At 24.2% G+C, this 22344-nt stretch overlaps 6 protein-coding genes and 1 non-coding gene across 8 annotated transcripts; 2 read left to right on the top strand and 5 right to left on the bottom strand.

The window, feature by feature from the left end:
- Positions 1-148: 148 nt before the first annotated feature.
- Positions 149-310, bottom strand: Bm16905. Its single transcript, XR_006228130.1, has one exon. It is a non-coding gene; the product is annotated as a small nuclear RNA Bm16905 (small nuclear RNA).
- A 958-nt stretch (positions 311-1268) lies between these two features.
- On the bottom strand, positions 1269-1694 carry Bm340 (Uncharacterized protein; the record flags this gene model as incomplete). Its single annotated transcript, XM_001894601.2, has 2 exons — positions 1269-1380; positions 1621-1694. The coding sequence occupies 2 exons, from the start codon at positions 1692-1694 to the stop codon at positions 1269-1271; spliced, it is 186 nt and encodes a 61-aa protein (XP_001894636.1).
- Positions 1695-4985: 3291 nt separating this feature from the next.
- Bm12349 (Uncharacterized protein) lies at positions 4986-9506 on the bottom strand (the record flags this gene model as incomplete). The annotated part of the gene is made up of 11 exons (XM_043077807.1): positions 4986-5123; positions 5466-5585; positions 5916-6057; positions 6301-6410; positions 6531-6686; positions 6781-6904; positions 7201-7414; positions 7802-7961; positions 8258-8426; positions 8590-8811; positions 9349-9506. The coding sequence occupies 11 exons, from the start codon at positions 9504-9506 to the stop codon at positions 4986-4988; spliced, it is 1713 nt and encodes a 570-aa protein (XP_042933741.1).
- A 699-nt stretch (positions 9507-10205) lies between these two features.
- On the bottom strand, positions 10206-10861 carry Bm17430 (Uncharacterized protein; the record flags this gene model as incomplete). The annotated part of the gene is made up of 2 exons (XM_043077806.1): positions 10206-10349; positions 10652-10861. 2 exons carry the CDS (start codon positions 10859-10861, stop codon positions 10206-10208), a joined length of 354 nt encoding a protein of 117 aa, XP_042933740.1.
- Positions 10862-15146: 4285 nt separating this feature from the next.
- Positions 15147-17478, top strand: Bm6817 (Uncharacterized protein; the record flags this gene model as incomplete). The annotated part of the gene is made up of 5 exons (XM_043077805.1): positions 15147-15205; positions 15549-15844; positions 16382-16590; positions 16895-17015; positions 17399-17478. 5 exons carry the CDS (start codon positions 15147-15149, stop codon positions 17476-17478), a joined length of 765 nt encoding a protein of 254 aa, XP_042933739.1.
- A 1744-nt stretch (positions 17479-19222) lies between these two features.
- On the top strand, positions 19223-19914 carry Bm13379 (Uncharacterized protein; the record flags this gene model as incomplete). Of its 2 annotated transcripts, none has more annotated exons than XM_043077804.1 (2): positions 19223-19264; positions 19777-19914. In XM_043077804.1, the coding sequence occupies 2 exons, from the start codon at positions 19223-19225 to the stop codon at positions 19912-19914; spliced, it is 180 nt and encodes a 59-aa protein (XP_042933738.1). The 2 variants fall into 2 exon arrangements, with proteins under 2 accessions (XP_042933738.1, XP_042933737.1); XM_043077803.1 differs by having other exon boundaries at positions 19223-19420.
- A 283-nt stretch (positions 19915-20197) lies between these two features.
- Positions 20198-20930, bottom strand: Bm8790 (Uncharacterized protein; the record flags this gene model as incomplete). The annotated part of the gene is made up of 3 exons (XM_043077802.1): positions 20198-20253; positions 20447-20644; positions 20813-20930. The coding sequence occupies 3 exons, from the start codon at positions 20928-20930 to the stop codon at positions 20198-20200; spliced, it is 372 nt and encodes a 123-aa protein (XP_042933736.1).
- Between the last annotated feature and the right edge of the window lie 1414 nt (positions 20931-22344).

Genomic DNA, 22344 nt, shown 5'->3' with positions numbered 1-22344 from the left:
TTTGTGTCTTTACAAGCGAATATAACACTCAATAAGCAGTACTCTACGTTTCAAAGGTCAAAGTTTATGTCTGACTCAGTCCCCCCCCCCTTCTTTAGTTAGAGAACTATAGCTGCACTGTGCTTGGACACCGTCACAGAAAAACATAGCGGGGGAGCGCGTACGCAACCCCAAACGCAAAAATTGTGCTGTTGGCTGATCCCAACTCGGGATAGCCACACGCGTCAACCCGACCCAGAGTGCAATGGCCAAGCCTCAGCGTGGAGGTCCCGCCTTGTTGATCGCGAGACCCTCCCAGCCAGGTAAGTTTATGAGCTCCCCACTTCTGAGGTACCTCTTGCAAAAGCTGCAAATATTAGATGGCTTGCTGAATGTTACTTGCATTTGACAAGACAATGCGATCTGTGAAGAGCGTGGAGACGACGAGTTGGTTGCAAGAAAATGTTAAACATTTCAAATACTTCATTTGACCCACTGAAGGATACACAAGAGAAAATCAAAGATTTATGACTGCGACACAACGACAAATTTTGATCTTTGAACTGCGAAAAATTTCGTACAAGCAAGAATGCATTATTATTAGATCAATTAGATAGGTTAAGACTCGTAGTACTCGAATTAACATTGTAACCTGAGGCTCTCAGTACTTAAATTGCCATTATACTCTTCCGGATCATGAAGACCAGGAAAAGTATGATTTTGAAGCCATGCAAAACAACTCCTGTTACGTAATCATAGATTATAGTCCGGATTTTTGTTAATCTAGCAGAAATTAACCGTTTGTATTTTCTGTGAGTGAAAAAAAAATAATAACATTCTAACATTTCGCGTATGATTCATTCTCATTATATTACTAAGTTATTCTATTTTTTGACCTTTAACCCTATAATGATGATTTATCTATCTGAAATCAATCATAATGACAAATTATGTTTCTAAGATTTCTGTGTTATTCTATCTTATTTCAAAATTAATACACATTTGATAATTTAGAAGGAAAATATTTAATGCTATTGCAGAAATGCATCAATCAATCAATCAATCATATAAGTTATATCAGGTTTTCCTGAAATATTCTTGCCATAATCGTTTGATTTGCAAGAATGATTTGAATCATTTAATTGTTACAATAATTATTTCCAAAATTCAAATAAAATTTATTATTGCGAATACATTAAAATGATGAAACGATGAAATAATAATCTAAAAAAGATTGATCAGATCATTAATGATCTTTTCTTCATCGATTCGATCTTTTATCATTGAAATTAAGTTGGTTCCGTTTTACATTCGCATTGTCCTTTATAATTGTCACAGTCTGGCTCACCTTCCAATAAGCAATGCCAAAATTTCTTGCATTTTTGATTGCATAATGACACTCTGTAAAATGGTTAACAATTTAAATTCTTTTATATTTAATACTTACAAAATAAATTTAAACATTGAAATTTTAAAAAAAAATATAATATCCAATTAATCATTTGCATATTTATATAATTTATTTATTTTATTTTATTTTTTGATATGGAATCAGACTTATAAGACATAAAATCGGACAGATGCATAGTTATCAAACTTTTTTTTTTGTTTTTAAATTAATTTTAAATTATTAAAAAAAACCTTCGTCCCATTGCATTAGGCATAGCGATGACAATGATAACAATTAAAACGAGCAATTTTGTTGTATTCAACATATTCTTGTTGAGTTTTAATATCGATCAATTCAACGTTGAAATAAAATTTCCTGATCAGTTACAATTAAGAACTGAATTGATCACTTATTAAATCAAGCAACCAACCGGAATACTTTCACCAGCATACACTGATCACACAATGTTCCAATCAATATTTAAGTTAAATTTTTAAAGCATTAAAATAATATGCAAATTTATTATTAAATAATGCAATTCGTTGAGGATTAATGTTAAAATAATCCTATTGATTAGCAATTCATCTAAAAATAAAACTGAATAAATATGAAACAAAAAAATTCTATTTTAAAATATTTAATTCTTCTGGTCTATTCCTATCCGGAAATTACAATCTAATAAAGAATCAGTTGAACTTTATCTTAAAATCTGAGTGTTAAATTATCTTCAATTTAAGCCTCAAAACTTTTACAAGTGAAAACAGATGCTGCATGGAAAATATTCTAGTTGACAAATAATAGATATCAGGAAAATGAAATTTTATAAAATTTATTAAATTTTATTTGCAATAATATTAATAATAAATGTTAAATAGTTACAACTTAAAAAGCTAAGATTTGAATTTACTTTTAAAGATAAATTTTAGTTTGATTTGATAAAAATTTCAATCTTTATGATTAATTCCAAAAACGACGTATGCGAATAGTCAGAAAAATATTTTAGGTCTGAAATAACAAATATATTCATTTCATATTGCTTTCTAAAAAGTTTTTCCTATTTAACGATGAATTCTAAAAAGTTTTTTCCAAACGTTTTTACTTTTTTTTTTTTTTTTTTTCTGTTTTGCTTATAGAAATTGAATATTTTTCCGATGCTTAGCATTTTTCATTTGCAAATTACACAGAATATAAATATAAATAAATATTTTAATGTAAATTCGAAAAAAAAAGATGTTGAAATAAAAATTTTTATACATTTTTTGTCGTAAAATATTTTTTTACAATGTAAAATTGTTTTCACAATAAAAAAAAAAGATATTTATTATGTGAAAAATAAATTCACAATGAATTTTGAAGATTTTTGTAATAATAATTACAGAATGAAATATTTAAAATTAATGATTTTTTTCTTAATTTATATTTTTTCTTTAATTTTTAATTTTCATAATTTTTTTTTCAATTTCTAATTTGTAAATTTAATTCATTATTTCCTATTTTTTTTAACTTATACGTGACTTGAGAGTTAAAAAAAAAACAAAAAAATGTCTATCACATTCATTGATTATTACTGATCGAAGTTATTTCAATTAAAAAATAATATATCTGATTTTTTTTTTTTTTTTTTTTGATAGAATGAATGGAACTTATGAATATTTATTACAATTTTTTTTCGATAAATTTAATGAATAAAAGTTAATCATTTATTTACGATTAATTTTGATAAAAATTAAATATAATTAAATGATTTAAAGCAAAATTATTTACTAATCACTTTATCGTCATATGAATGTTTTAACATTTCAACAAATTATCAGAAATTGACAAATTTATAAAGATAAGAGACAGGGAGAGAGAGGCAAAGAGAAAGAGGGAGAAAAAGGAAAGCAAAAAAGTATTTATTTTAAGAAGAAAATAAAAATTGAACGACTTTCTTTTTTCATATTTATCATATTATCATTGATAGATTTGATAAGCTATGTTAGCTGTTTATCTTTAAACCTTCACAGGTATAAATTCTATTTGTCTTTTTTTTTATTTACAAATGGATATTTCTGATAAAATCGTTGCGGTGATATTATTTTTTAAAATGAATATTTTACTATAATTGAATATAATTACAATTACCAATTATTACTATCCAAATTAATTATCAATTTGTATTTTAAAGGTATGTGTTATCTTAAAAATACAAAAATTTTGAGCAGCTATCCAAACAAAAAAGATCAAAAAAGAAATTAATGAATCAATAAATATTCTAATCAATCAAATTCATAGATGTATTATCTAATTGAGTTTAATTAAACGGTGATTTTTTAATTGAACTTAATTGCAAACTTATCTCAAACAAAAATAATAAACTAGCATTAAGCTTACGAATTGAGAGAAATTAAAATAATATACTTCAAATCAAATGTTATGCCGGAATGATCAATTCCGTAAAAGTTGTCATTTCTTGCGAAAATAGAAAACACTCATCGAATATGAAAAATAAACAGTATTTACATACAATTTATTGTTATGATTCTATTAAGCAGTTTTAATTACTTAAAGTATTTGTTCATTAATTATTGATTTAAATTTCAATTTCAATTCTTCGTGCACTTTTATGAATTATCATATTTCATTAAGTATATCACTGATTAATCGTTTAATTATAAATAATATTGCTTAGATTATAAATTTTATAAAAAATATTTCTTTGTTTTTTTCTATCTACCTTATTAGTTAATGATTTCAGACGAGTAACGATGTTTTGATTTAAAATAAAAATTAAAAAATATTTTTGTGCATTATTAGCACTTATTTTTTTTATTATTTATTAATAAATTTTATTTTGATTAGAAGTAATTTGATCATTTCATTTTATAATCGATTTAGAAAATGTTGTGAGTTAAAAAAACAAAAAAAAAAATTTTTAAATATTGTTTTCAAAATTATTTAAATCATAACAGTTGAGGATTAGATTGAGATTAAGTAAATTAAATGATTGCATTTTTGAAATTCTTTGAAAATTAACGGTTAGTTTGCCGGTGAGATTAAAAACTGAAAGTGAAGAGAAATTTTGAAAATTCAATTTCAACTTCAACAAATTGTAATGTGTTCGTTTAGAATGAATATAAATGATAGTACAGATCAGTTGTTTGCTTATCAGTAATGATAACTGATAATTTGCACTTAATAATAATTAACATTGTACTTTTCGAGATATCTTTTGCAAAAAAAGAAAAATATTTTGTAAAAGAAGGAATTTTTTTTTTCTTTTCATTAGAATTATTTAATAACATCTAACAATAATAAATAAAAATTATCAAAACAACAATGATAATAACAAAGGTAAGTTTTCGGCTCTGCTAAAAGTTATGATTTCTTACGTTGATAAGGCCAAAAGTTAGCAAACCATCGATCTTTATTTGACAAAACAATTATTAGAATCACTGAAAAAGATTAAATTGTTTTTAAAAATAAACAAAAGTATTTGAAACAAACAAACAAAAAAAAAAAGATAAGTTAATCAATGAAAAACTATTTATAAAAACCTGCAATGACAATAAATTATTAATGAAAATAATGAAATAACAGAAATAAATAATTTCAACTTTAAAAAAAAAAAAAAAAACTAACCGGAAACGGAAGATAATAAAGTAATGCCTAATAGTAATAATGAAGCAATCATTATATTATTTGAAGGTTTTATTTGATCAATTTCAGTGATATTTTTAAAAACATCTATATGCTCATTGTAATCATCATTTTCCTGCAAAAAAAAAAAGGAAAAAAGGAAAAAAAGGAAAAAAAAATATCGCATTGAATATTTTTTGCTATTTCTAAAATAATTTTAAAAAATTCAGTCAATAAATTTAATTAAATCAAGTAATTAAATTCTATTTTTCATCATTTTAATAAAATAAAATTAATTAGAAAGAGAAGCAAAATATTAATTGTAATTTGATTAAATGTAATTAAATCAAAATGAAAATAAAAATTTAAAATTCAAATAATAGTTCTTTGTTTTTTCATCTCTCCATTTACACCTTAATAGAAAAGAAAAAAAAAAAACAAAAACAAAAACAAAAACAAAAACAAAACAAAATTATACTTCAACAATTTTACTTCCACTACATTTTCCTTCCAAACCACAATGATTTTCTTCAAAGATCACCGGTTCATTTAATGATCGATTACATCGACAATCAATAAAGCATGCTTGATACTCTACCTAAGTAAGCATCAACATTAAAATTTGTTTAAATTTCAATTTCAAAAAAACTTCAAAACAAAAAAAAAAATTCTCCTCAACCAAATATTCATCTTAATTGCAAATAAAAATTGAATGCAAATGATTAGTAAAAAGAAAAATATTATGATAATGTCAAATTTTAAATCATAAAAAAAAAAAAAACTACATCGAATGATCAAATGTAAACAAATTAACAGATTTAAAAATTATACAATAATTTTTGTTTTTTTTTTTTTTTTTTTTTTTTAATTTTAAAATAATTTTTAATCTAATTAATTTAATTTTTCCTTGAATAAAATTTAATACAACCTTTTTTCGATATTCAACCTCAATAAAACAACCAGCACCAATTTTAAATATATGATAATAAAGTGAATATTGTATTGCCATTTCGATACGAGCTGTCTTATCCATACTATGCAGGAAATCACCAAGAGTAAAACAACGATTACTTAATTAAATTATTATTATTTTTTTTTTTTTTTTGTGTCAACAAATTATAAAATATAGTACAATTACTTGTTACTAAAGTTCTTAAATAATTAAATACTTAAATTTATTTGGGTATAACAGTATTAAATATAAATTAGTAAATATCAAGTAATTTAATATTGTATGAGAATATTTGCATATCTTACTTTCAATAAATTAATTATGCTATAGTAATACCTCATTTATACTTTTAATTATTTACCTAACCATTAAGCGACCTTTTGAATGTGCAAAAATATTTCGTATTCTGGGCTTATTGCTTCTATCATATAATACTTCATCACGTAATATTTTCAAATATATCGTTTCATTCTGGAAAAAAAAAAAAAAATTTTTTTTAATATTTGATTTCAGATTGAAAATTTTTTTAGGAAATGATTATTTTTGATAAAAAAACAAAATTTGGAGATTGTTTTTCAACAAAAATTAAACTTCTTTTAGTTCTGTTGTTTTTTCCAGATGTAAGAGAATTTCATAAGCAAAAAAAGGCGACACGCAACTTTCACCCTGCGCATTGTGATCACGTGGTCCATAATATGGAAAGCGTTTACGTGTAGGGCTTGTTTGCGCAAGCGGCCAACACGGTATCTAAAAGAGATTAAAACGCATATTTGGAATATTACGTAAAATTTCTCTTATAATCCTTTCTCTATTTAAAGAAATTTTGAAGTATAAAACTGACATTGTTATCTTCACATGCTAAAAAACAAGGCCTCCAACGTGTGAAACGTGGTCCGCCATCACCACGGAACGTCCGTTCACGATCCATTTGATCGACACCGACATCTTTGAATAAATCAGATAGCCTGCATGAGAACTTTTATTTTAAAATTTATTTATTTTTTTTTTTAAATCCAAAAAATATATAAATGACTTTGTGTTATCTTTAAAATTTACTCTTTTTTTTTTTTTCTTAAAATTTATCAATACCTAAATTTGTCAGCAAATTTGACTTTTCATTAACTAATTGAGTTAAGAATTTTATCATAGCATTTCAAACTTAATAAATAAGAAAGTAGAAGTGTAAAATTTGATAGGTAACATTTTTTTAAAAAAAAAATTACAGATAATTACAATGAAAATTCAATAATTGTTTACTTACCAGTATCTTCGTTCCGGAAATGGTTCATCAGCATCGGAATATGTCCACGGACCAGCGATACGTGTTTGTGGTCCTGTTTGATAGCAACGTAAACGTGTGGAAATATCAGCCGGATAATTTCGAATGTAATCATTAAAGTAAGTTGGAATGAACATTGGTCTAATTAGTGAATTAATACGTACGACACTTAGCACATCAATGATATCACTTAAATCTAAAAATATTTAAGGAACAATAAGAATGTGAACAAATATAATCAGATAAAATAGAGTTATATAAATTTTTATTTTAATCTAATACACATACTGCTTACTTTTTTTTAAACAAAGTATATGCTAAATAAGCATTAATTGAATTATTGGATGAAAAATACAACGTTGAATTTTAATTTCAAAGTTAAAATAAACTTTAAATATCAAAAGAGAAAGGTAAAATTTATGCTATTAAAGAAAATGCACAACAAAAAGCAAAAGTATAAAAGAACAAAAAAAAAATTAAAATGTATCGAAAAAAAAGAAAAAAAGATGCATAATAAGTTTAATGAAGGGCGCAATTGACCAGACGACAATATAGCCTTATTTATTAGCATCTTAAATTGCACCTTTGATCGATTCACTCTTTGTTTCAACAATTGGTGCACCATTAAACAATGACATTGTTGGTAACATATATGGAAAAAACATTTTTGCAAGGCAAAATTCTGGTTGATTATATGCTTCACATTGCTTAAAACATGCTTCACGTCGAATTCGTGATTCATCCTAAAATAGAAGTAAATTAATAATTAATTAATTTTGGTCTTTGACCTTCCTTCATTTAGTACTAATCATAACTAATTTCAACCTTTGACTTTTCTTTAATTAGTATTAGTCATAATTAATTTTGATCTTTAACTTTTCTTTAATTGCAGCGCTCAAAAGCATTAGCAATAATTAATCTATTATTTTCTTTTTTTTAGTATTATATTATTTGTGTTCTTTTTGTCGCAAGTTAACTTTTTTTTTTTTAAATACTAAAGTTTGGATTTTTGAACTATTAAATTTATAAAATTTGAAACCATTATAAAACACCATGGTCCCATATACCAATCATCCGGATTACGACAATAATTTTCCAATGAATGTATTCGAGTTGATGCATATCTTATGGATGGACCAAGATAATTACTGAAATCAGTCGATTGAAACGTTGAATTTACTTCATCCCAACGTAAACAACTTTTTCCACTGAAAAAAAAAAAAGTGACAATGTAAATTTAGAATAAATAATTTATCTAATTAATTACATTAGTTTTTCTTTTTTTTTTTCTTTTTCAAATTTTTCATCTGTAAAAATTTTAATTATTATACTAATTGATTTATAATTTTAATATGTGAAATTGAAACTAACGAAAATGAAACAGATTGCATTCCACGATACCAAGACATTCGATCATTTGATCTCCTACAGCTTATTCGATAATCAATGACGTGCACGTTACACGTACCAATGAAATATTTCCCTTTTACTAATTTCAAGCAAACATTTTGTCGAAATTTTGAATCTTTGTAGCAAATTGATTTATTAATATCAATATTAAACATTTTGAAAATATGCTCGGTAGTAGCATTCCTAAGCAAAAGAAAATATAATGTAAAATTAATTTGTTCAAAACTATGTTATCAGAATTATTTTGCATAATAGATTTACTTACAAATTATTTTACTCTAAATAGAACGCTACTTTATTCAGGTAAGATAAAATAAGTAACAATTGAAGTTTACATAGAGATAAAATTTTAAAAAAGCTGAACAAATTTTTTAAATTATTGCGTCAAATAATTTTGTCTATTTGAGTTTAATGAGTAAAAAAAAAAAGTAAAAGAAGAGCTATTTGTAACTATTTACAATAATTGAGATAATATTATGCTATTAGCTTCCTGAAACAAAATAATAAATTAATTTTTTCTAAAAAATGAAAAATGAACTCAAAGTACAGTATTCCATCCTTTACAAAGCTGAACTTTTGACGTTTACTTTTATTTTTAACACTTTTTGAGTTAAAATTAAAAAAAAAATTAACCTATAAGGTGTTGTATGAGAAAAAATGAAAAACAAAAGTATAACTTTTAATAAGTTACTTTACAAAGTAATATTTACTGTCACTAACCGTTCCAAACAATTGGTACTGCTAATTTTAGGCTTACTTATCCTACTGTAGCAATGTTGATTACAGTACCATGGCATAGCCGAAAGATTCCATAAAGCTATTACAGTATGCAAATGTGAAAGCCAAACAAATAACAAAATTAAAACTCTTAATGCCATCACAGACCGCTCAATATGAAAATAAATGAATTTAATAAAAAAAGAAAAAAAATTTAACATTTTGATGTTAGCATTTCATTTAATATTTTATTTATTTATTTTTTTTTTTCGTATAAAGTAAGAAATGCGAAAAAAAAACTTATAATTTGGTGTTTCTATGTTTTACCGTTTTTTTCCTTCCTTTTTTTTTTTTTTTTTTTTGAAAATAATTTTTGATGAAAAAGTTTGATAACAAACTTTTAATGAAATATCTTATAATTTGCAATGTTTCAATTACTAATTACTGATAATTAATTTATCTTTTAATATAACAATAATTAGCTATCCTATATATTTTTGTTAAAATATTCTATAAATGATTAAATAATAAATTAATCTGAGAGCAAAAACAATTCTTTTGAAAGAAAAATTCCATCTAAGATGAGAATAGCATGAAGAATTAGTTTTTTTCTTTTACAAATTTTCACAAAAGAAATTTATTAAAATTTATAATTTTTATTATTTATTATTATAAATGCTATTTCATTTTACTAATGTAAACTTATTTCAGTTTTATAATTTAAATTATCACCCAAATATGTAAATTTTTATGCAAATTTAATTAACAATGTGATACACTGTTTATGCTAATTCAACATTTTATTCTTTCTGTGATAAGAAAAAAAAAAAAAAAAGAGAAAGAAAAATCCCGAAATATTTTTATTTAATTACAATATCAATTGCTGCTGGCTTTTTTGGATCACCATTTAAAAAGTAGAAATATGAAACTGCATCATTTGCAGTTGAATCTTTAATTGCTAATATACCATTTTTAAATGATAATCGATCACCGTATCTTTTGCGCTGAAATAATTGCTATTATTATATGATATGTTTCTGATATCTGATAATTTCATTTTAAATTAGATAAATGGAAAAAATTAAATTTTAATTGTAAAGAATATCAAATGATTGAAAGTAAAAATTGGAAGGATAAATGAAATAATGATAATATCTTTTATTGTTATCAATAAAATAATGATATATTACAAATTTATAAAAAAAATTTTTTTTTCATTAAATTTTTTACAAAAGAAAAAACTTTTTTTTTTTAATTTTAATTTTAATTAATTAACTTTCTTTTTTTTTTATCAAGTAAAACTTACACCATAATCAGTAATCTTTCCATTTTTCAGAATATCCATACGATCTATTTGACCATCTTTAGCTGTTGGAATTTCAGCTTGAACATCCATCACACCTGTGCCAAGTTCTAATTTGATAGTTTCACCAAGTTTTTCTTCTTGTACCAGAACTGAACTTGAACTTTGCGCAAACAGTAATGTTGCAGTAAGAGCAAATAGAAAAATTTCCATATTGATTCTTTCTTTTCTTTTCGCTTTTTTTCGTCGAAATCCAAAAAAAAAAAAAAAAAAAAAAATGGCAAATGTTTTTGATGCATTTCATTTTTTAATCATATCAATTCGTATAAAATATTCATTCAAATGCATTTAATAAAATTTATCATTAAAATTCAAAAATTTTAAAAGAGAAATTATAAGTGTGCATAATACTGATAAAACTTTCTATTATACTAAAATCAGAGATCAAACAAAAAAGAAAAAAAAAGTTTTTTCTCGGCAATTTAAATGTTAATTTAATTATGGCATATCAATTCCATTATTTTTTGGAAGATATTCGCGAGAATATCGGAGATCTTTAATCGTTACCTGAAAGATTTAGTAATGATTTTCCTGAAAAAAATTTTGTAAAACTCATCAAATATAGAAAATAAAAAAAATAGAAAAAGAAAAATAAAAAATTTTATTTTGTAAAAATAATTCTAAAATGTTGAATCATCGATAAAAAGTTAATTACATTCCAAACGAAATTAAATATTGCCTTTCCTATTGAAGGAACCTGTCTTTTCTTCATATTTCAGATCGTTTTAAAACTACTGGCAGATGAATGACATAAGAAAATAAACAGACTTGCAAGAATGATGGATAACTATCAAAACTTTTATGATTTGTGACAATGATAAGAGAAAAGACATTAAAGGATATTTAGACAGTGCAAAGGTCAAATGAAACTATTTACTTATTTATTATCAACGTTGATTAAAATTTCTTGTAAAAACAGTTTCTCGAAAAATTTTTTTTGTTTTAAATCTATTAATTTTTACTTTCGGCTGCTTTTTTTGTCAAATCTTTTGGCAATAATTCGAGAGTTGAATAAGTAAACTGGATAGGATTAACTTAAATTTCATTTTGGAATGATGTAAATAAAGTAGATGAATAAAAGATAAAATGTTGATTATCAATCAGATAAAAAAAGAAAAAAAATTTTTTTTTAACTTAATCTTACTCTTCAATTTAACTTAATCTTACTCTTCAATATCTCTTTAAAATAATAATCCAATTTTATACAAAAACTTTGAACACTTCCAAAAATCTTACTTTTACTTTTAGCATTTTTCAAAAGAAATTTAACGAAGTTATATTTAGAATGAAATTTTTGTGCAAAATAAGATATTATCAGTGGAGATATTATCAGAAGATACTATCTACAGAGAAGAAATAAAAGAAATATTATTAATTGAGAAGCGATAAAAGAAAAAAAAATGCTATCAAATTGAGATGAGATCAATGTGATATATTATCAATCGAGAAAAGATAACAAAATTGTTTGTTCTTTTTTGTTGATAAAATAAATTCAAAAAATGTTGAAAACAATGACTAAAATTTTTGCAAATTTTAGCAAAAAAAAAAAGATAAAAGATAAAAAAAAAGCTAATTTTGTTGAAGAAAATGTAATTTTCATCTGCTCAAAATTTTTTTTTTTCTTAACTAATTGCGAAAAAAAGAAAAAAGAAAAATTTCTCATTCGACTAAATTGCGCAGCTGTTGCGTTTCACATTAAATCATTCATCTAAACTTTAAACATTTCTATTAGTGTTGTGTCTGTGTGTGTAATTTCAAGTTTTTTAATGATAACAAAGTTTTTTAATGATAACGAAGTTTGATAACAATGTTTTTTAATGATAACAATGTTTTTTAATGATAACAAAGTTTTTTAATGATAACAAAGTTTGATAACAATGTTTTTTAATGATAACAAAGTTTTTTAATGATAACGAAGTTTGATAACAATGTTTTTTAATGATAAAGTTTTTAAATAATAACAAAGTTTGATAACAAAGTTTTTTAATGATAACGAAATTTGATAACAATGTTTTTTAATGATAACAAAGTATGATAAGAAAGTTTTTTAATGATAACAAAATAAATTTTGTTGAAGAAATTTTTGTTAATTCCATTTGAATTTTTTTTTTATTAGTACTAATATTGAAGTTCAAAAAGTTTTTTTTTTTCCTATAAAAAATTATCGACAAATAATTTAGTAACTTTTTCTTTGAATTTGAATATCATTTATACGTGTGTCTGTGTGTGTGTGTATGTATGCTGAGTTTAAATACATGAAACAATATTTGAAATTTTTTATTCTTTAAACATTTTAAAAATTTTAATAAATTAAAGCAAAGAAAAAAAAATGACAATAAACTGCATTTAAATAAAAACAATAATAAAAGAAATATTGAATAAAAAAATCAATAAACAAATAAATAATAATTTTTTTTTTTTTTTAATTTTTTATTTAACTAATATTTATTGGAAAGTTATAACAATGATCCATTATAATGATTTATTTGTTGATGACACTTTGACAAATGAAATTGCAAATATAACAATGAAATAAGAGTGGGACAAAAAAAAAAAAAAAAAAAAATTTAACAAGGTCACAGTAGAGCTGAATCGAAGTAATTCATCCAAAAGTTTATTTCTAAACTTTTTTTTTTTTTTTTAAATTTACTTTTTTTTTTTTTTTTAGTAAAAGCTAATAAAAGCTCGTTAGCATTTTATATATTTTTTCTTTCCATTCAAACACGAATTCATTGCAAAATATAACTTTGTTTACTTGTTAAATTTTGATAAATTAAATAAAAACTAATATTTTGAAGCGTTACAATTCATATGCATAATTTAAAATAAATAGTAAAAGTTTAAAAATTTGAAATAAATGATCAAAGTTTTTGAAAATTCATAAAAATTCAAGAGAAAAAGCAAAATGTTTTATTGTTAAAAAGTAAAGAGTAAAAAATTTCAAAATGATTTAATTTAGCAATTAGAAAATATGAAAGTGTAATATTTGTATCATTGATAGTATAATTTATTAATCAATAACATATGTTAATTGAAATTTATAAATTTCTCTTTCATTTTTTAGTTAAATTTAATTTTGACAGTCAACAAATCATAATCTGCTTTTAATTATTTCTACTTAATGCGTATTTTTTTTAAATAATATTCCTTTATCATTCCTTCTTGTTTTAACTTTTTTAACTTTTCGTTTCATTTTTAAGGATTTGTTTTTCTTTTTTTTTTTTTTTTTTTTTAAAAGTCATTTTTTAAAGGAAATGTGTAGAAAAATGGATGTATTTTTGCTTTTTTTAATTTTAATAATAACAAATTAAATTAGATAGTTGTTAAAATAATAATAATAATAAAAACGATTACAGCAAAATTTGTTAAGCAAAGAAAGCAAATTTTATAGTAAATTTGAAATAAGAAATTTTAAGAAATAACTTTGTAATTAAAAATTTAAATGAAATTTACTGCAATATTTACGAACAACGATGAATCGACGATCAATTGTTTGTTTGTTTTTTTTTTTTTTTTTTTTCTAAAAAAAGTTATTCTAGAAAATTCAAACCTATTAACAAAAAAAAAATCGATCAATTATGATTCATCGTATACTGAGAGAGTAACATTGCATCCGTTCAAAAATATTTTTGAAAAAGAAGAGATTGAGGAAGAGAGAAATGAGAAGTGATTTAGCGCTGATGGTAAAAAGATACACATTGACGCGCATACAATCAATACTAAAATCATTTAATAACATAAAGATAAGATAGTTCTTTCAATCATTTAAAAATTTTAATTTAACTTAAAATTTAAAATAAAACTTCTAACAATCCAAATAGTTTTATCTTTTTCACTTTTACATTTTAGTAATTATCCTATCGTCCATTTAGATATGTCATAAATAGATGGAACTTAATATTCATGGGCCGTGTTTAATTGGGGCAATTTTTTTTTTTTTTTTTTGAAGTTTAAAACAATTGTGACAGTTGTGGTGACAATTTTGTCATTATAGATCGTTTAGTGACAGTTGTGGTGACAATTTATTCATTATAGGTCATTCAGTGATGAAGTGATTTACTCTGATTGAATAGATGAAGTGAAAAAAAAAAAAAGCAAACGATGAATTTTCTTTTTTTGTTTTTATCATTATTTTAGAGACATTTTGCGCGACAGATGAATGTTGTTATTATTTTATATAACTAAGCAAAACTATAAATTAAATTATGATACATTAAGTAAGATAGTAATGGTGATTGTTTAAAATTATATTCGAATATGGCTTTCACTTTAGTACAATTTGTGATTTTTTTCTTTTCATTTATTTTCGTGCCATTTACGCATTTTCTTTCATTTTGTGCAGTTTGTTTGTTTATATGTCTTTTTTTTTTCGTTGTTTGGAATTATTATAGTTTCAGATTATTGTCAAAATCTAAGCGAAAGAATATCATTAAAAGAAATGTCTATACTAGAGAAGATACGTAAAGCACGAGAAAATTTGCGAGCTGTTGAAACTACGTAAATTTCTCATTTCTTGTTTTATCATGTCATAAGTTTATCTTAAACAATATAGTTTTTAGTAAAGGAAATTATCGAATTCTTAATGATTATGAAAACAATTTGACACTGATATGAGTTTTTTTTTTTCGAAAAATTTGAGTAATTCAAATTATTTAATTATCGAACCATTCTCTTTCAAATTATTTTAATCATTTGTTGGCTTGGCTTTGGCGGTTTTATTTATTGGTGAAGTCGGAGCGCTATTGTACAAAATTAAATTATGTATTTGCTTAGTATTCGTTTTGTTAATCGTACCTTATTTACAGGCATTTTTTTTTTTGTGTTATTTATATATTTTCAGAGTAACAATGGAAGATGGTACAGTAGTGAAAGAAAAACGTTCAAGTGGAGGTGATTTTGTGTGTACAGGTGATGAGAGAGGTCAAACTGATAATAGTGGTAGCGAAAAAGAGGTGCAAGAGCTTGAAGTTACTTTCAAAAAGGAAAGTGGTTTGGACGATTCACAGAAAGCATATTCTACAAGTCATATTTCAAATCGACAGATGAAAAACCGATTATATCGGCAAGCTTTGGGTTATATAGTGGATTTAAAACCTGATCTACAGATGGCGAATGTGGCGAAAGGAATTTACCTTGGTAGGGACAACAATCTAGAATATTATTCCTTGTAATTTTCATTCATTCGGTAGAGTTTAATACTAATATTTGAGCAAAAATTGACAAAAATCATTTGAAAGGTACTGTACTATTATTATAATTATTGTTGGCGTAGTTTTGCTTAGTCTATTGTATGTCTGGTGGAGGTTTTAAAACATTATTACATTCTCTCTCTCTCTCTCTTGCTATCTAAGAAATAACAAAAAATTCTCTTCCTAATGGATAAATGGAAATAAATGAATGGTGAAGACAGAAGTAGGAAAGACATGAAGTATTGTTTCAGTTAATAGGCATCTTACATGTATGTCGCTGAAGTTTGCCGATCTTCATTTCACTCAATTAAAAAAGTTTATTTTTGTTTAAGATCGAGGATTAAAAAACTTTTTACCTCTTATTACTATTTTATTTACATTACTATCGTTGTTTTTGTTATTATTCGTCCACAAAATTTGCTGCTTAATTTTCATTATAGCACTATACTTTTCTACAATGATAAATTAATTGGTATCATTATAGGAAGTCAGGATGTAGCACACGATTATGACATCCTCATGGCACATAATGTTACACATATTATCAACTGTGCAACTGGTGTAGAGAATATTTTTTTGGGTGCAATTAAATATCTTACATTTGATGTGCTGGATTTACCGTGGAGTAATATGGAGCAATATTTTGATAAATGTCATGAATTCATGAAGAATGCAGTAGAAAATGGTGGAAATGTGAGTTATTTTATTTATTTATTTTTTTTTTTTTCTTGAAAATGTGGGTTAATATGTGGGTTAGTTTTAAATAACAATATGATTGTGATTCAAGCAACAGCTTAAATTTAAAATTATGAATATTCTGCTTCTTAGGTAAGTAGTTGTTTTTTTTTTAAAAGATTTTGTTTAGGAAGCATGTTGATTCTAACATTGAATATTGTAATCATTAACGAAGTAATATGTCTTTTTTTTTTTAAACTAATAGAGCTTTTAGAGCGGTAATTAATTAGCTTTGCTTAAGTTTCTTAAGAAGATTTTCCAGGTTCTTGTACATTGTAATGCTGGTGTCTCTCGATCACCCACTATTGTTTTATCATACATAATGCGATATAACAAAATGACGTTACGTGAAGCTCTGGAACACGTCAATACAATTAGAAAAGGTAACTTAATTTCATCTTTCCAATTATAACAGATATTGAGCGAAAAAGACTGTTTGAAACTTAGAATCATTAATATTTTAGTAACATGAACGACCGTTTCATTCATTGATTTTTACATGTAAATCTAATCTTTTCACATATGAAGAATCTTCTTATGGTAGTTATGTGGAGAGTGATTTATTCTTTTTTGATAATTAAAGTGATTAGCTTTATTCATAATTTTTCCTTACCGGAAAGTTGTTGAAAATAAATTTCGATTTGAGAAATTTTGTCTTTCTATTTTGAACTGGAAAGATATATTATGCAATATTTTACAAATGAAACTCAAGTAATTTCTGGTTTCTTTTATATTAACTCAATATTCAAACTTGTTTTGTTTTCAGTTAACCCAAATCCGGGTTTCATGCAGCAGTTGATGAGATATGAAATGAAATTACAATCCGAGAATGATGTCGGTAAATAACCACAATATTTCAACATGAAGAATGCCTTTTTTCTAAATCATTAAATTATCACATTGGTCGAAATAATCCAGGTATTCCTTTGCTGAGATATATTCGTTGCTATCTACCTTTTCTTCTGTCAAATATGCTAAAAATAGTTAATATTGTATAATTACTTCATTGTTTCTAAAAGACTGATATACGGTGATGTACTTTGGTAAGATTTACAATTCACTGACTTAATTTGATAATGCAGAATGTTATTGAAATTGATGGATTTATGTAAATAATAAAATTTCAAAAGATATTGATATATTCCCAATTTATTATTTTTCAATTAGAAATAGTTTACATTACGAAAGATTAAGTAAATATTCACTAAGCGGAACAAAGTTAATCATTTGTAATTTAAAAAAAGTACCATACTAAGTTTTTACAAAAAATACCAAGTTACAACAATTTGACTTATTATGTTGTTTAGTATTTTCGTGTAATTTATATCTTAAATAAAGCAAATGTTTCTGATATTTCGTATTTTTATAATGAATGGTAAATATGAATGCGATATTCTGCTCTGTAATTCAGTTATAATATTAAATCTTGAAACAACTCCATTTTACCAATGACAAATTTTATGACTATCTTCCTTGCTTTACTCTTATCTAGCTAGCTTTGTTTAAATGAAGATTGAATTGCTTATGTTATATATCATTTCAAATTTCCCATTTTATTTTGGAACGGGTACAGAAATACACGTGATATTTGGTGAAGTATGTAAATATATAAATGTAATTTATCCAGTGATCAGTAATATTAATGTTTGTATGATTTTGTAAATAAAAATGAGAAATCTATGCAATATCACTAAACTTATTAACATAATTATAAAATGATCAATTTAATTGTCCTCACAAATATTATCAAAGTTTAAAAATTTTAATTTGAAAATTTTGATAAAGCGTTTTCGTTTTTGTGTTAATATAGATACTGATAAATGATAATGTAAAATAAAGCACGAAGCAAAAGGAAGAAAAAATTAATCACAGTTTAGATAATTTGGATGGAACTTTGAAAACAACTATCGAAGTAGAAAAAAAAAAAAAAAATGTGAAAGGGAAGTTGTTTATTATATTGCATGTTGAGAAGTTAGTTAGTCTAAAAGAAGCGTGTTTTTGAGTTGAAATGAAATTGATAACAAATCATTTGTAATTTTTAGCTTTTTTTCGATATGGTTACCGATTAGGTCTTCGCATAAAAAAAAAGAAAAAATTAAATTACCAGTGCAATGTGCATCTTTTCCTTCTTTTATTGTATAAAAACACACTTCACACATATCAATTCATTTTTTAATTTTTACTGTAATTTTTTACAAGCAGTAAACTTAACTAATTTTTCTTTTTTGCTGATAATGCTGATAACAGTTTTCTTATTAAGCCAATAGATTACTTCAGATAAGTGTTCATGAGATGTTCATATTAGGAAAAAGACATTCTGCAACATTTCACACCTTATACGGCTAATTGAAATTAAATAATTGATAGCTTTAGCAAAATTTATCAGTAAATAACTTCATCAATTTGATATTTAGCTTCTTATCAAGTACTCAATTGTATTATCAGTAGCTGTGTTACTATGAGTGAATAACGATCGGAAAATTTTGATATGATATTTTAGCAAATTATCATAATTTCACCATTACTTTTTGCATTGTATTTTAGACATTTCTCAATATTATCCATTTTTCAGATCCTATTACATCATAAAATGATGGTAGCATTTACGGGCAAAATATTATCATTGTTATCAGTAAGTTTGCTAATATTATTTCAAGAAACAAATAGCGCAACAGTTACTATGTTGGTCAAATTAGGTAACACTGTGGATATTCATTTTGGTGACAGTGTTAAAGAAGTTAAAACTGAAAAAATGATTGTAAAGGATGATAAATTGACTGATTTTGCGGTTTGTCATTTTTTTTACCTTATCAAAAAAATTTTTTTTTTCGAGAAATTCGATTAAAATTATGAAAATTTTAGATTAATAAGAATTAAAATAAATTATAGATTAATAAGAAATTGATATTATTCCTAAATTAGAATTGCATATATACAAAGTAATAATGCATTTATTGATTCTAGAATCACTGAAAATTTCAAATGTCATATAACGATCATTCAGTAAATATGTAAAATGATTCTTTTTAAAAAAAATTGCCTGACAGGAATAATAAAATCTGAAAACTAATTTATTATATTTCATGAAATCATTTTATGCTTTCCGTATTTGTAACGGATCAATCAATGAAGAAGACATTTCAGCGAGAGGAATTTGGTGATCGTATCAAATGGTATAATGGTAAAATGACAATCAAAAATATTAGATCATCCGATTTATTCACTTTTTTATATCATTTATATGGTAAGCCAATGGCTCTTTCGTTGGAAGATGGAAGATAAACTTTATTTGTCACATTTATATTTCTAATTTGAAATAATTCAAATTTTCATTGTTCATCTTCGTAAATAAAATGAAAAGTAGGAGTGCAAATGTCATGAAATTATTAAATAATGAATTTATTGTTGAATTATTCTGATACAATATGAAATTTCATATTCATTTACAGAAAATTTATCGTTCTTTTTTTCGCTGTATTATTTCTTCATATGAATCAATGAAGGAAATTATGAAATAATACTATAATTTATAAATTAAATTTATGAAATGTTTGAAATTTAAACTCTATTCCTTCTTTTGCAAGCCGATACCACAACCAGATCGATTCAAACAACCAAAACCTATAAATTGGCAATGTTTGAGTTCAATCAAAAGTTGAAAAAATTAAACGAATCTGAAAAATTCTGTTTTAGTCTTTAATTCAAACAGTATGATTAATTAAATCTGACTATTGTTCTATTCGTTTTTCATAATTAATTTCTGTAAAGGTAATGCTTAATTAATTGCTACATGATTTTTTTTTTTAAATGATACCTGGAATAAATCGCTTTCTTGAATACATCGGTGATCCATATCTTGTGGCAAACGAATTACCATTATTTGTGAGCGCAAATGGTGTATATGGGTTTAACAAATATGGATTACCAAACAAATTCATACCCATATTGTTGGATAGTAGCATTGGATCATAACCTATTGCCATGCCAAAGCCGCCAAATGGTCCCAAATATGCTATAAAATATCTTTTTTTTTTTTGAATCTAACAGTTTATTGATTTTTCATTTTCATATTCAATAACAATGAATTTCTTGTAATTGTTTAGTATCAATAAATGATTAATTTTTAAATCTTACACGTGTCATTCACGTAAAGAAAAAAAAAGGAATAAAGTTAACTTACGATTTAATAAGCCAGGTGTTTGAAAAGCACCAAATGCTCCATATGGTGGCATAAATTGTGCTATTGTTAATTTTGAAATTGTAAATATTAATAGCACTGATAATGTATATGAGAACATCGTAAGATTGAATTACTAGAATTGCAGGTAATTAACTAACTTTAAATTTAAATGTTGAAACTCATTACGCTTAAACAATACGGTTCAATTAGATTTGGCTATTGTTCTATTCATATAATTAATTTTCATAAAGGTAATGCTTAACTAATTATTAAATGATTAAAAGTGATACCTGGAATAATAGCGCAAATTTACAATGTTATATAGATACTCGAATTGGAAGAAAAAAGAAAAAGCAAGAAGTTTTATTTTTATTCAATTACAAAATATAGAATTTAATGTGTTATAATTTCTAGTGTGAATCACTTACAATATTTTAAGATATAATTACTTAATCTACGAAATATTGGAGAAACATTGTCTACATCGAGAATCTATTAAATAAATTAATTATGTGACATTACAAAGTAAGTTAATATCGAGTAAGTTAATTATGCACACGTAAGTTAATTATGTGTCATCACAAAGTAAGTTAATTATGCACACGTAAGTTAATTATGTGCCATCACAAAGTAAGTTAATTATGCACACGTAAGTTAATTATGTATCATTACAAAGTAAGTTAATATCAAATAAGTTAATTATGCACATAAGTTAATTACGTGTCATCACAAAGTAAGTTAATGTTAAGTAAGTTAATTACGTGTCATCACAAATGAACTGATCAGAACATATATATGCTAGTTACTAATACATTTATTTGATTTCAATCACTGCTTCAACTTTTAATTGTGCTGTGTTTAAATTTAAATTTAAATTTAAAAAAAAAAAAGGAAAGAAACAGTACGCGTTATGACCAATCTGAATAGCCATGAAAAAGTGTCATCAAAAAAGTATCATCTTTATCTTTCCCTACACTGACAAAATACAATAAATAACTTTTAAGTGAGATAATGATTGAAAGAGAGAGGGAGAGAGAGGGAGAGAGGGAGGGAGAGAGAGAGAGGGAGAGAGAGATGGTAACCATTTTAAATGTTAATTTATAAGTGCTCTCAATAAATGTATGTATGTCAAGCATGTTCAATAATTATTACTGCACGATTTTTGTAATTTATCAAATTTTACAATTTTTGAAATCCTAAAAAGAATTACAGTATATTTTGACATATATTACATAGTTTCAAAAATTATATGAATTTTTAAAAAATTTTTAAATCACAAATAAAATTCAATTGCAAATAAAATCAAATGAAACTGAGAAATGATGAGTGAAAGAAAGAAGAAATATTTCATGAAAAACTGATAAGAGCTGTTTAACTTTATGATATTATGCTATTATCAGTGATATGTTATCAGATATCTCATATGCACATATACTCTGTGATAAATTTAATTAATTATAAATTTTTATTCATTACTTTTCATTTCAAATATTTTTCATTGGGTTAATGATCGTGTTGCGATATGATAATTC

The sequence above is a fragment of the Brugia malayi genome (genome assembly GCF_000002995.4).
Source record: "Brugia malayi strain FR3 genome assembly, contig: Bm_v4_Chr1_scaffold_001, whole genome shotgun sequence".
Classification (NCBI taxonomy): domain Eukaryota; kingdom Metazoa; phylum Nematoda; class Chromadorea; order Rhabditida; family Onchocercidae; genus Brugia; species Brugia malayi.
Note: the sequence above shows the minus strand (reverse complement) of the source record. Positions and strands in the feature narration are given on the sequence as shown.